Consider the following 13177-nt stretch of genomic DNA (forward strand, 5'->3'; position numbering starts at 1 on the left):
TTCTCATTTTTGGTTAGAGAAGCTTCCCTTTTCAGATGGTGATGACCACTGGGGTGACTGAAAAGTCACCATAGTGCTGAGAAGAAGAGACAGTGGCGTGTTCAGCACTGAGTGAGACATCTCTGTCACACCCTCCATGGCTCAGGGTCCATTGTGGAAGAGGTGATGGAAAGAATGTAAGAGCCAAAGGAAGAGAAGGAATACTGATAATACAGTTTTCCAGACACAAAATGGCCTCGATATTCGTGACCTCACAGTGGCTGACACTCCCTACACAGACCTGCATAATAGGAGGGAAGAATGATGTCATCAAAATAGAAGAGAGAATAATTGGAAAGAAGCAAGGATTCAATGGAGGGGGGACTTGAGAGGGGGAGAGTGGAGGTGATGGATGGGTAGGAAGTATCTTGGTTTATTTTCTATACTTATGGAAGCTGTAAATAAAAAGTTTTTTTTTTAAAGAAAGATTAGTCGGAGCCAGGCGTGGTGGCGCACGCCTTTAATCCCAGTACTCGGGAGGCAGAGGTAGGAGGATTGCTGTGAGTTCAAGGCCACCCTGAGACTCCATAGTGAATTCCAGGTCAGCCTGTGCTAGAGTGAGACCCTACTTCGAAAAACCAAAAAAAAAAAAAAAAAAAAAGAAAAAGAAAAAAAAAGAAAGATTAGTAGGGCCTAGTGGCGCACGCCTTTAATCCCACACTTGGGAGGCAGAGGTAGGACAATCACTGTGAGTTCGAGACCACCCTGAGACTACACAGTGAATTCCAGGTCAGCCTGAGCTACAGTGAGACCCTACCTCAAAACTCAAAAATAAATAAATAAATAAATAAATAAATAAATAAATAAATAAATAAATAAATAAAAGCTTAAAAATTCAAAAATAAATAAATAAAAATCCCCTGGCCTAGGCAGCAGGTAAGACTGTGTTCCAGTGAGTGTTGGCACCCCAGAGGAAGGGCGCCTCCTGTGCTTGGGGCGTGGTGGGATGGTTTATGCTCTTCCACCGGGAGGGAGCGCGATTCCGACTTTCCTGTGAAGGCTGGGTGGGAGCCAGCAGGGTGCCTAGAAAGGACACCCGCTGGTCCCTCCCTGCCCGGGGCAACACTCCCACAGTCACTGCTTGTGACAATGACTTCAAGCCCCTTATCACTGGTGAGAACTCACCCTAAAGAAAATAAAGCGGGCGATTCTTGCCTCCTCCAACTTCTCTTGGTCTTGGATACTGGGGAAGGGCACCCCAGCCATCAGGCTTTGCCGGCGGCACCTTTAATGGCTGAGTCATCTCTCCAGCCCCATTATTATTAGTTACGATTGTTGTTGTTGTTAATCTCACTTATCCTGCCCTCGTGCAGGTGGTCGTGTTTCTGGGGTGGGTGTCTCCGGCGGTGCTGTGGGCTCCAAGGACTTAGACGGGGTGATCACACCCCAGTAGGTGCTGAAGGCTTCGGGAGAGCGCACCGCGGAGAGAGCCCGTGGCCCAGAGCAAATGCGTTCCTTCCGTGCCCCGGTCGCCGGCATATGGTCCCCCTTCCATGGCCACACTGACCCCAAGCCCAGCCTGGCTTACCTGGCGGCGGTGGCACGGCTTCCAGGCAGGCGTAGGCGCAGCCATTGTAGCAGCAGCGTCGGTGCCGCGGGCACTCGGAGTCGGCCTGGCAGCGGGTCACCTGGCAGGCACCCGGGGGCAGCGTCCGTGGGGGCGGCGGGCAGCGGTCGGCGCGAGGCTGCCGGGGTCCTCCGGGGGCGCCTTCCTCCGCCTGCGGGACAGAGCGCCAGCGGGGGCGTCAGCCTGGCCAGTGCCAGGTCCTAGCCCTGCGCCCTGCGCCCTGGGCACGCAGACATACCAGCACCTCCCAGCCGGAAGGGTCCGTGTGGAGGTTGACGGGCTAATCCTTTGTGACTGCCTAAAACGATAGCTTCAGCAGCAAAGAGAGAGGAAGAGAAGAAAGGAAGGGAAGGAGGGAGGGTAGGAAAGAAGGCAGACAGGGAGGGAGGTTTTGGAATGTTTTCTAAATACCTTGTTAAGCATCTCCCCCATGAGATAGAGCTTATATGTGTGTATTTGTACATACATGTGTGCATGTTAATACTATATGCAGACACACAGATAGTTCTGTATAAACATAGATTTTCTTTTTCTTTTTCTGAGGTAGGGTCTCACTCTAGCCCAGACTGACCTGGCATTCACTATGTAGTCTCAGGTTGGCCTTGAACTCACAGAGATCCTCCTACCTCTGCCTCCCGAGTGCTGGGATTATAAGCGTGCTCCACCATGTCTGGCCTCTGGATTTCTTTTTTGTTGTTGTTGAGACGGAGTCTCACTCTAGCCCAGCCTGACCTGAAATTCACTCTAGCCCAGACTGGTCTCAAACTCACAGTGATCCTCCTACCTCAGTTTCCCCAGTGCTGAGATTACAGGCATGCACCACCCATGCCTGCCTGATAGATTTCTTATAGTCCATACATTTACCTAGAGCATTGGGAATTTACAGATTATACACAGAATGAGTAAGTCCATAAACAACTTGGGTAAATCTCACACACTTAATTAACACCACAGGGGAAAGAAAATCAGGGTGCCTGCATGTGGCTCCGTTTGGATTTTCACTAATTCAAAACCAGGCAGAGTGCACTCCTGGCATGAGAAAGAAGCCGCAGAGGCTGCTGGTGGCTCTGACTGGCTGGGTACAAAGCATTCAAGACATGTGTCTATGGGATATGACTCTCGACAAATGCCTGAGGGAAATTACCTAAAGGAGGCAAAAAGTCTATGAACAAACCTGCCCCTCATGTGTTAACAAAGAAATAAGACTTGGCGTGTCACCTATGAAAAAGTACCAGGATGTGGAGGTTCAGGAAGGAAAGGAGGGGACTGGATAGCTGCATGCTACCCACTTGTCTATTTTTTGTTTGTTTTCCCTAAGGTGGGGGGTCTCTCTCTATTCCAGGCTGACCTGGAATTCATCCTGTAGTCTCAGGTGGCCTTGAACTTACTGTGATCCTCCTACCTTTGCCTCCCGAGTGCTGAGATTCAAGGCGTGCGCCACCACGCCCGGCTCCTATCTATGTTTTTTTTTTTAATTAATTAATTTATTTATTTGAGAGCGACAGACACAGAGAGAAAGACAGATAGAGGGAGAGAGAGAATGGGCGTGCCAGGGCTTCCAGCCTCTGCAAACGAACTCCAGACGCGTGCGCCCCCTTGTGCATCTGGCTAACGTGGGACCTGGGGAATCGAGCCTCGAACCGGGGTCCTTAGGCTTCACAGGCAAGCGCTTAACCGCTAAGCCATCTCTCCAGCCCTCCTGTCTATGTTTTTAAAAACAACTGTACACGTGTGTGGCAGGCATACAGGTGCAGGCATCAAGCAAATTTCAGAGGACATGCAGAAGTTCCTACACAAGATCACTTCTAGAGAGAGGAGTTGGGTTCTGAAGTCAAGAGTCATTGAACACTCCTAGAACTTATTCCATATTTTTACCATGTACACAACTTAGTTTTTCAATGTAAAGAAGGCAATTAAATCCTTTTAAAATACCCTTTTAACAACCACTCGTGGGCCAGCATAGTGGCACACACCTTTAGTCCCAGCACTCAGGAGGCAGAGGTAGGAGGATCACCATGAGTTCAAGGCCACCCTGAGACTCCATAGTGAATTCCAGGTCAGCCTGGATTAGAGTGAGACCCTACCTCAAAAAAACAAAAAACCAAATCAAACCAAAACAAAACAAAACAAAAACACTCATGGACGGCTTAGCGGTTAAGGTGTTTGCCTGCAAAGCCAAAGGACCCAGGTTCAGTTCCTCAGAACCCACGTTAGCCAGATGCACAAGGGGGTACACACATCTGGAATTCGTTTGCAGTGGCTGGAGGCCCTGGCCTGCTCATTTTCTCTCTTTCTCTCTCTATCCCTCTTTCTTGGTCAAATAAATAAATAAATAAAATATTTTAACAAAAAACCCACTCATGGTGGTGCATGCCTTTCATCCCAGCACTGGGGAGGTAGAGGTAGGAGGATCACTGTGAATTTGAAGCCACTCTGAGAATTCACTCTGAGTGAATTCCAGGTCAGCCTGGGGTAGAGCAAGACCCTACTTTGAAAAACCAAAACCAAAACCCCACAAAACTTGAAGTATTTATCTAAAAAGTTTAGGGGCTCGGACAAAGGTAAAGCACTTGCTGTATAAGCACAGTGACTGGAGTTCAGATCCCCAGGACCCCTAGAAACACAGGGCAGGTGTGGCAGCCCCCTGTTATCTCACTCCTCAGGAGGTGGAGACAGGGGATTCCCAGGAAAAGCTGGCTAGCTAGACTAGCTGAGTCAGCAAGCCCTGGCTAAACACAGAAACCCCGTCTCAATAACTAAGGTGCAGAACAGCTGAGGGAGACAGCCGACATCACCATTTGTCCTTCACATGTGTGTGCACACACAAGCATGCATACTCCCTTAATGCACATGCAACCACACATGTAAATCTGCATGCACACACACCACACATATGCACAAAAATTTTAACAGGCAAAAAAACCCAAAAAAACCAGAAGGCATATGTTATGGTCTGAATGTGACATGCTCCCATAGGCTCATGTGTTTGAACACTTGGTCCCCAGCTGGTGGCTCTACATTAGAAGGTTAAGGAAGCTTAAGGAGGTACAGCCTTGATGGAGGAAGTGGGTCATGGGGTGCAGGAAGAAGGGCGAAGAACTTAAGTGGGTTTTTTTTTTTTGTTTTTTTTTTTTTTGTTTTTTGAGGAAGGGTCTCACTCTAGCTCAGGCTGACCTGAAATTCAGTCTGTAGGCTCAGGGTGGCTTCGAACTCACAGTGATTCTCCTACCTCTGCCTGCTGAGTGCAGGGATTAAAGGCATGTGCTACCATGCCTGGCTAGAACTTAAGGTTTTATATGTGTGTGTGTGTATTGCTGGCCTCCTGTCTTCTCTGCTTCCTAACTGTGGATGCAATGTGCCCAAAGGCCTCTGGTTCTTGTTTCCATGCCATCTTCAACATGGTGGACTGCAGCTCCTCAAACTGTGAGAAAATAAACCCTTCCTCCTTTCAGTTGCTTCTTGCCAGGGACTTTGACTCAGCAATGAGAAAAGAACTGATACAGTATAATCGTACAAAGAACAGAGAAATGGGGCTGGAGAGATGGCTTAATGGTTAAGAGTGTGCCTGTGAAGCCTAAGGACCCTGGTTCGAGGCTCAATTCTCCAGGAACCACGTTAGCCAGATGCACAAGGGGGAGCATGTATCTGGAGTTCATTTTCAGTGGCTGGAGGCCATGGCGCACCCATTCTCTCTCTCTATTTGCCTCTTCCTCTATCTCTCTGTTACTCTCAAATAAATAAATAAAAACAACAACAAAAAAAATTAAAAAGAGAGAGAAACAGTGTTGGGAATGTACCTCATTAGGAGAACTCTTGCTTCACATTATGTGTGATACCATGGGTTCCATCCCCAGGACTTCAGAAACAAAATCAAGAAAGAAGTGGATTATGCAGTGTGGTCTTGTGTCTGTGTGTACATAGATATGTTTGTGTTTGATGTATGTATTCATAATTTTATGCACATATATGTGCATGCATGGAAAGATGAAAGCAGGAAGGACATGACCAAAAAATAATGATCTGCATTTGGTAAAATTATGAAATTTTTTTCTTTTTACTTTTGGGCATTCCCATTTTTTTTTTCCTGGAATGAGCAATGATAATCCAATGCTCATACATACACACACACACACAAAGAGAAACTGAAAACCCTCCAGTGGGCTCCATTGGTGGAATTTGGCAGATGAAGCCACTGAGGCTCAGAGAGAAAGTCAGTCCTTGTCTACATGCTGGTAAGAAGCAAAGCCATGGGCTGGAGCTATGACTCAGTAACTAAAGGCCTTGCTTGCAAAGCCTAATGACCAGGGTCCAATTCTCCAGTACCCATGTAAAGCCAGATGCACCAAGTGGTGCATGTATCTGGAGTTTGTTTGCCCTGACAGGTGGCCTTGGCATGCCTATACTTACTTTCTCTCTGTCTGCCTCTTTCTTTGTGTCTGTCTCTCTTGCTCTGATAAATAAATTGTTGTTTTTTTTTAAATAAAAAAAGGAAGTGAGGGCTGGAGAGATGGCTTAGTGGTTAAGGTGCATACCTGCATAGCCTAAGGACCCAGGTTCTATTCTCCATGTCCCACATAAGCCAGGTGCACATGGTGGCACCTGCATCTGGAGCTCATTTGCAGTGGCTAGAGGCCCTGGCATGCCCATTCTCCCTCTATCTCTCTTTATCTCTAATAACTAAATAAATATCTAAAATGAATAAATAAATAGGGGCTGGAGAGGTGGTTCAGTAGGTAAAGGCACTTGGTTGCAAAGCCTGTCAGCCTGAGTTCAATTCCCCAGCCCCCCACGTAGTTGAGCAGGTATTCATCTGTAGGAGCAAGAGACCTTGGTGTGCCCATACACACACATGCAAATAAATAGATTTTTAAAAGGGGGGGCTGGAGGGATGGCTTAGCAGTTAAGGCGTTTGTCTGTAAAGCCAAAGGACCCAGGTTTGATTCCCCAGGTCCCACGTTATGCACAAGGGGACGCATGCGTCTGGAATTCGTTTGCAGTGGCTGGAGGCCTTGGCGCACCCTCTCTCTCTCTCTCTCTCTCTCTCTCTGTCTGTCTCTCTACTCTCTGCCTCTTACTCTGTCAAAAAAAAAAAAAAGTGAGAATCAGGCATTATGGCACAGGCCTTTAATTCCAGCACTTGGGAGGCAGAGGTAGGAGGATAACTGTGAGTTCAAGGCCAGCCTGAGACTACACATGAATTCCAGGTCAGCCTGGGATAGAGCAAGACCCTACCTGGAGTCTGGGGGAGGGACAGGGAGTGTTAGGGAAGCAAAGCCATGTTGGAATTCAGCTCTGGCTGCTCAATAAACCTGGAGTGCCAGGATAATTTACTGACAAAATTTTTTCAATAAAGGTGCCAGGAGGAAAACTGGACATCTTGGTGCAGAAGAATGGAGAAGGGCCTCCACTTCTCCCCATTTACAGAGAACAACTCAAAACAAACCAAAGTTAAAGCCCAGAAACACAAAGGTAAACCTCTGTGACCTTAGATTAGGCAATGGTTCTTAGACATGGCATGGAAACACAAGAAACAAAAAGATAATATAGGTTAATTGGGCTTCGGGAAACTAAAAACATCAAAGTACACAGTCAAGAAAGTCAAGAGATACAAGGTGTGGTGGTGCATGCCCTTAATCCCAGCACTGTGAGTTCAAGGCCAGCCTGGGACTACATAGTGAGTTCCAGGTCAGCCTGGGCTAGAGTGAAATCCTACCTCAAAAAAAGAGAGAGAGACAGACAGAAAGAGAGTGAGAAAGTCAAAAGATGACCTGCAGAATAGGAGGGGAAGAATGATGACATCAAAATAGAAACTAGTTGGAAAGAAGGGATTCAGTGGAGGGGGATTCAGGAGGGGGAAAATGGAGGGTAGTGGGAGGTGATTACGATCATGGTATATTGTCTATATGTATGAAGGTTGTCAATAAAAAGTTTTAGAAAAGGATGGAGAGATGGCTCAGCAGTTACGCTGCTTGCCTGCAAAGCCTAATGACCTTGGTTAATTCCCCAGGACCCATGTAAAGCCAGATGCTCAAAGTGGCACATGCATCTGGAGTGTATTTGCATGGCAGGAGGCCCTGGTATGCCCCTTCTCTCTCTCCCTGTCTCTCCTCTCTCTTCTCTCTTTCTACTTGCAAATAAATAAATAAAATAGTTTTTAAAAATTAAAACAAATTTAATTTGGAAAAAAAAGGGGGGCTAGAGAGATGGCTTAGCAGTTAAGTGCTTGCCTATGAAGCCTAAGGACCCCAGTTCGAGGCTCAATTCCTCAGGACCCATATTAGCCAGATGCACAAGGGGGCACACGTGTCTGGAGTTCGTTTGCAGTGGCTGGAGGCCCTGGCGTGCCCATTCTCTCTCTTTCCCTCTTTCTGTCTCTGTCTATCGCTCTCAAATAAATAAAAATAAATAATTTTTTTTAAAGTTTTTAAAAAGCCAAAAGATGACAGCTCGGAGTGAGAGAATATGGTCAGTGATTATCTGCTCACAGGCTCGCTTCTAGATAACAGGAAGAATTCCTGCAGTTCAAAAATAAGAAGACAACACAGGGCTGGAGAGATGGCTTCGTAGTTAAGGCACTTGCCTGTGAAGCCTAAGGACCCAGGTTCGATTTCCCAGTACCCTTGTACCCAGATGCACAAGGTGGCACATGTGTGTGGAATTCATTTGCTATGGCTGAAGACCCTGGCAAGTCCATTCTATCGATCTGCCTCTTCCTCTCTCTCTCTCTCTCTCTCTCTGTCTGTCTCTCTCAAATAAGTAAATAAATGAAATATTTTTAAAAAAGAAGACAACACAGTTAAAAGATATGTAGATGATTCCTGTGGTGGTTTGAACGTGACATGTCTCCCTTAGATTCATGTGTCCCAGCTTGATCCCCAGCTGGTGCTCTGTGGAAAGTTTGTGGCACCTTTGAGGAGGAAGAGCCTTGCTGTGGAATTGGGTCACAGGGGCCAGGCCTTGCAGGTATTGGAGTCCAGCCCTTTAAGCTCTCTACTTCCTCCATGTTGGCATGAAGATGCGACACCACTATCTGCTCTTTCCATGCTCTCCCTGCCACGGTGGCTGTGATGGCTAAGGTGCTGTCAACTTGATCTGTTTAGTAATCCACAGAAATCCCTTTCAGGTGGGTCTCTGGAGTTACTTCCAGGAAGGATCAACTGAAGGAGGAAGTCCTTCCCCCAGAGTAAGCCTTTCCCCCAGACCGGGTGGCCCCGCTCAGAGGGGGACTTGATATAAGGAAGCTCTGGGTGGAAAGAGACCCTTCTTTCTCCCACTTGGCTGCCGGAGCTGCTTGCTGCCTTCCAGCGTGGATTGAAGACCAGCGTCAACCGAAGACCTGCGTGGATCAAAACCCAGCGGCACCTCAGGAAGCCTCCAGGCCTTCAGTGCCGGGTCGGGACTGCTGAGGCATCTGGCCACGTGGACTGAGCAGCTACCAGGTTCTGTGATTCTTGGGCCTGCAACTGCTATAAATTCCCTTTTATAGCAATTCATTCTAGCAGTTCTGTTCCTCTAGAAAACCCTGATTAATACAGTGGCCTCCCCTTCAAAGCAGCAAGCTAAAACAAACCCTTTCCTCCCATACGCTGCTTCTGGTTGGGTATTGTGTCCCAGAGGGACTGATACAATCCCAATAGAACTCTCTCCCAAAATATATACGTACATGATCCCTAATGGATAAACAAACAAACTGCTCAACATTATTATCCATCAGGGAAACACAGATCAAAACCACAGTGAAGGGGCTGGAGAGATGTCTCAATGGTTAAGGTGTTTGTCTATAAAGCCTAATGACCAGAGTTCAATTCCCTAGTACCCACATAAAGCCAGATGCAGAAGGTGGCAAATGTGTCTTGAGTTCATTTTCCATGAATAGAGGCCCTGGCATGCATATTCTCTCTCTCTCTCCTTGCAAATAAATAAATAAAAGTATTTTTAAAAAATACACACTGAGGGCTAGGGAGAGAGAGCTCAGTCAGACAGTACTTGCCTTGCAAACATGAGGACCTGAGTTTTAATCCCCAGTACCTATCTAAAGGCTGGGCATAGTGGCCCATGCCTGTAAACCCAGTGCTGGGGAGACAGAAAAGGAGGTTCCCTAGGGAATTCTGGTTAATTTGTCTATTCTCATTGATGTACTCCGGGCCAGGGAGAAACCTTGTCTCAAAAAGATGTGGACAACATTCCTGAGGATAATAATTAAGGTTGTCTTCTGGCCGCTATGTGTATACCCACACACACACGGGCATTGATATCATTGTTTTAAACCTCAGTGAGATATGCCCACACACCAGAATGGCTACAATGAAATCAACTGAAGGTGTTGGCAAAGATGTAGAGAAATGGGAACACATGTAGTGTGGTGAGGGTATCAGTGTAGCTGCAGCTGTGGAGAATCGGGTGGCAGTCCTTCACAACACTGACCACAGAGCCCAACTCCTAGGTATAAAAGAAAATACATCCAAGGGTCACCGTGAGTTCAAGGCCACCCTAAGACTACATAGTGAATTCCAGGTCAGCCTGGGCTAGAGCGAGACCCTACCTCAAACAAAAAAAAAAAAAAAAAAAAAAAAAGAGAGAGAGAGAGAGAGAAAGAAAGAAAAGAAAAGGCTGGAGAGATGGCTTGCAGTTAAGGCACATGCCTGTGAAGCCTAAGGACCACGGTTCGATTCTCTAGGTCCCACATAAACCAGCTGCACATGGTGGCACATGCGTGTGAAGTTTGCTTGCTGTAGCCGGAGGCCCTGGAGTGCCCATTTTTACTTTCTCTCTATCTCTCTCTCCCTCCCTCCTTCTATCTCAAATAAATAAATAAAATAGATTAATTTTTTTAAAAAAATTTAAAAACAGAGAGATAGAGAGAAAGAAATGTCTAGTCCAGAAGAGGGGCTGGAGATAAGGCTCTTGCTTACAAACAAAGCCTTACGGCCCACGTTCAATTCCTCATTACCCACATCAAGGCAACAGCACACAGTGGCACATGCATCTGGAGTTTGCTTGTAAGTGATAGGAGGCCAATGGACAAAACCATACAGACAAAAAACCAGATTGATGGATAGCAGAAGGAGGAGAAAGGGCCTGTAAATGACTGCTAATGGGTGCAGGTTTCTTTTGGGGTGTGAAAATGTATAACGGATTGTGTTGATGAATGCACAACTCTGAATGCACCAAGCCACAGAAATGTAGGCTTTAACGGGCAAATTGTACGTGGATTATGCTAATAAAATGGTTACTAAGCCGGGTGTGGTGGCGCATGCCTTTAATCCCAGCCCTCGGGAGGCAGAGGTAGGAGGATCACCGTGAGTTCGAGGCCAACAAAGACTACATAGTGAATTTCAGGTCAGCCTGGGCTAGAGTGAGACCCTACCTTGACAAAAAAAGGGTTACTAAAAAACATCACGCCATCCCTCCTCCTGAATCTTTTCCCTACTTGCCCCTCTGGATGTGGCTGTCCCTTCAAACCCCCATGACTCCGAGTGGGGACCAAAGCCACTCTCCTGGGTGGTGCTGGTGAGCGGGCCACCATGACACGAGAAGGAACGGGGTCAAGCCTCAGCTCCCCTGATGTGGCGACCCAGCCACCTGAGCTGCTGGGCTTCTGTGAGGGCGGTACCCTCAGCCTCCACTGGGTGTGTCCTCTGCAGAACGCCTCTCCCCGGGGAATGCAGGTGAACCCAGCTCCAGAACCTGCTCTCCCTTCACTTCTGGAGTGTTCTTTCTTAGCCCTGCCCTTCCCCTTCCCCCAGTGACCCTCCACCCAGCTCTTCCAGCCCTGGTGGCCCTAGACAGCAGAGGAAGCTGCTTTTCCCTTTAATGGTGAACAGGTCCCCTTGTGTGGTCACGGTTGCATCAAATCTTCTGCCTTCACCTCCTCACATGGTAGCTTGATAGGACCTTGCTCCCTGGATCTGAGAATGTGGCCCCGTAGGAAAAAGGGGTTGGGGCTGGGGATGTGGCTCAGCAGTGAAAGACGCTTGCTTGCTTGCCAAGCCTAAAAGCTCAATGACGGGCTGGAGAGATGGCTTAGCGGTTAAGCGCTTGCCTGTGAAGCCTAGGGACCCCGGTTCAAGGCTCGGTTCCCCAGGAGCCACGTTAGCCAGATGCACGAGGGGGTGCACGCATCTGGAGTTTGTTTGCAGTGGCTGGAGGCCCTGGTGCACCCATTCTCTCTCTCTCTCTCTCTCTGTCATTCTCAAATAAATAAATAACAAAAAAAATTAAAAAATTAAAAAATGTAAGTTCAATGACCAAGGTTAAGTCCCCAGTACCCACATAAAGCCAGATGCACCAAGTGCTGCAAGTGTTCATTTGTAGTTCATTTGTAGGAGGTCCATGCTTGCCCATACTCATACATTCTCTCTCTTTTCTCTTTTCTTTCTTTTTCTTTTTTTGAGGCAAACCCAATAGACTGGCCTTTTTTATGTGAGAGAGAGAGAAAGAGAGAGAGAGAGAGAGAGAGAATTGGCATGGCAGGGCCTCTGTGGTGGTTTGATTCAGGTGTCCCCATAAACTTAGGTGTTCTGAATGCTAGGTTTCCAGCTGATAGATATTTGGGAATTAAGGCCTCCTGGAGGGAGTGTGTTGTTGGGGGCGGGCTTATGGGCTTTATAGTCAGTTTCCCCATGCCAGTGTTGGGCACACTCTCCTGTTGCTAGGTCCACCTTATGTTAGCCAGGGGGTGATGCCCACACTCTGCTCATGCCATCGTTTTTCCCTGCCATCGTGGAGCTTCCCCTCGAGCCTATAAGCCAAAATAAGTCTCTTTTTCCCAGAAGCTGCTTTTGGTTGGGTGATTTCTACCAGCATTGTGAGCCAGACTGCAACAGCCTCCAACCACTGTAATCAAACTCCAGACATGTGTGCCACCTTGTGTGCATGTGCCACCTTGTACATATGTCACCTTGTGTGTCTGGCTTACTTGGGATCTGGAGAGTTGAACATGGGTCCTTAGGCTTCACAGGCAAGTGCCTTAACCACGAAGCCATCTCTCCAGCCCTCGCTTTCTTTGTCTGCCTCTTTCTCTCTGTCTCTGTCTTTCTCTCAAATAAAATAGTAAAAAAGAAAAGGGGGCCCTGTATGATGACTAAGAAAATCCACATGGGGTCCCAGCTGATCCAGGAGGGCCCTAAACATAGTTATAAAGTGTCTCTTGAGAGGCAGCTAGGAGATCTCACGCACACACATCTGCACGCACACAGGAGAAGGGCACGTGCAGACAGAGGCAGAGGCCAGAGCGAGGCAGCTACAAGGCAGCAGTTTCAGATCACAGACAACACCAGAGGCTGGAGGAGGCAGAAGGGTCCTCCCCTCGAGCCTGCGACGGAGCATGCACCACCACGCCCTAGCCCAGGAACACTGAGCCCCGTTTCCAGAACCAGCAGAGAGCACACTCCTGCCCCTTTGACCCCGCTGTGCGTGTTCACCCGTATGGATGCCCCAGGAAACTTGGTACTCAGTCCTCTGCCAGGCACACTCGAGCCACGTTTGTGATGGACTGGCACTGTGGGCCCAAGTCCTCACTGAGCTGCAGCAACCCGCCACGCCCTGCGCCTTTTGCATTCTGCAAACTGT

General features: G+C 47.8%; 1 protein-coding gene across 1 annotated transcript in view; it reads right to left on the minus strand.

The window, feature by feature from the left end:
• Wfdc1 (WAP four-disulfide core domain 1) overlaps positions 1–13177 on the minus strand; it is a 35182-nt gene that overhangs the window by 8346 nt on the left and 13659 nt on the right. The window contains exon 2 of the mRNA XM_004664829.2: positions 1568–1757. Coding sequence (XP_004664886.1) covers positions 1568–1757 — 190 coding nt within the window. The remainder of the gene's footprint in view (positions 1–1567; positions 1758–13177) is intronic.

The sequence above is a fragment of the Jaculus jaculus genome, chromosome 1 (assembly GCF_020740685.1).
Source record: "Jaculus jaculus isolate mJacJac1 chromosome 1, mJacJac1.mat.Y.cur, whole genome shotgun sequence".
Classification (NCBI taxonomy): Eukaryota; Metazoa; Chordata; class Mammalia; order Rodentia; family Dipodidae; genus Jaculus; species Jaculus jaculus.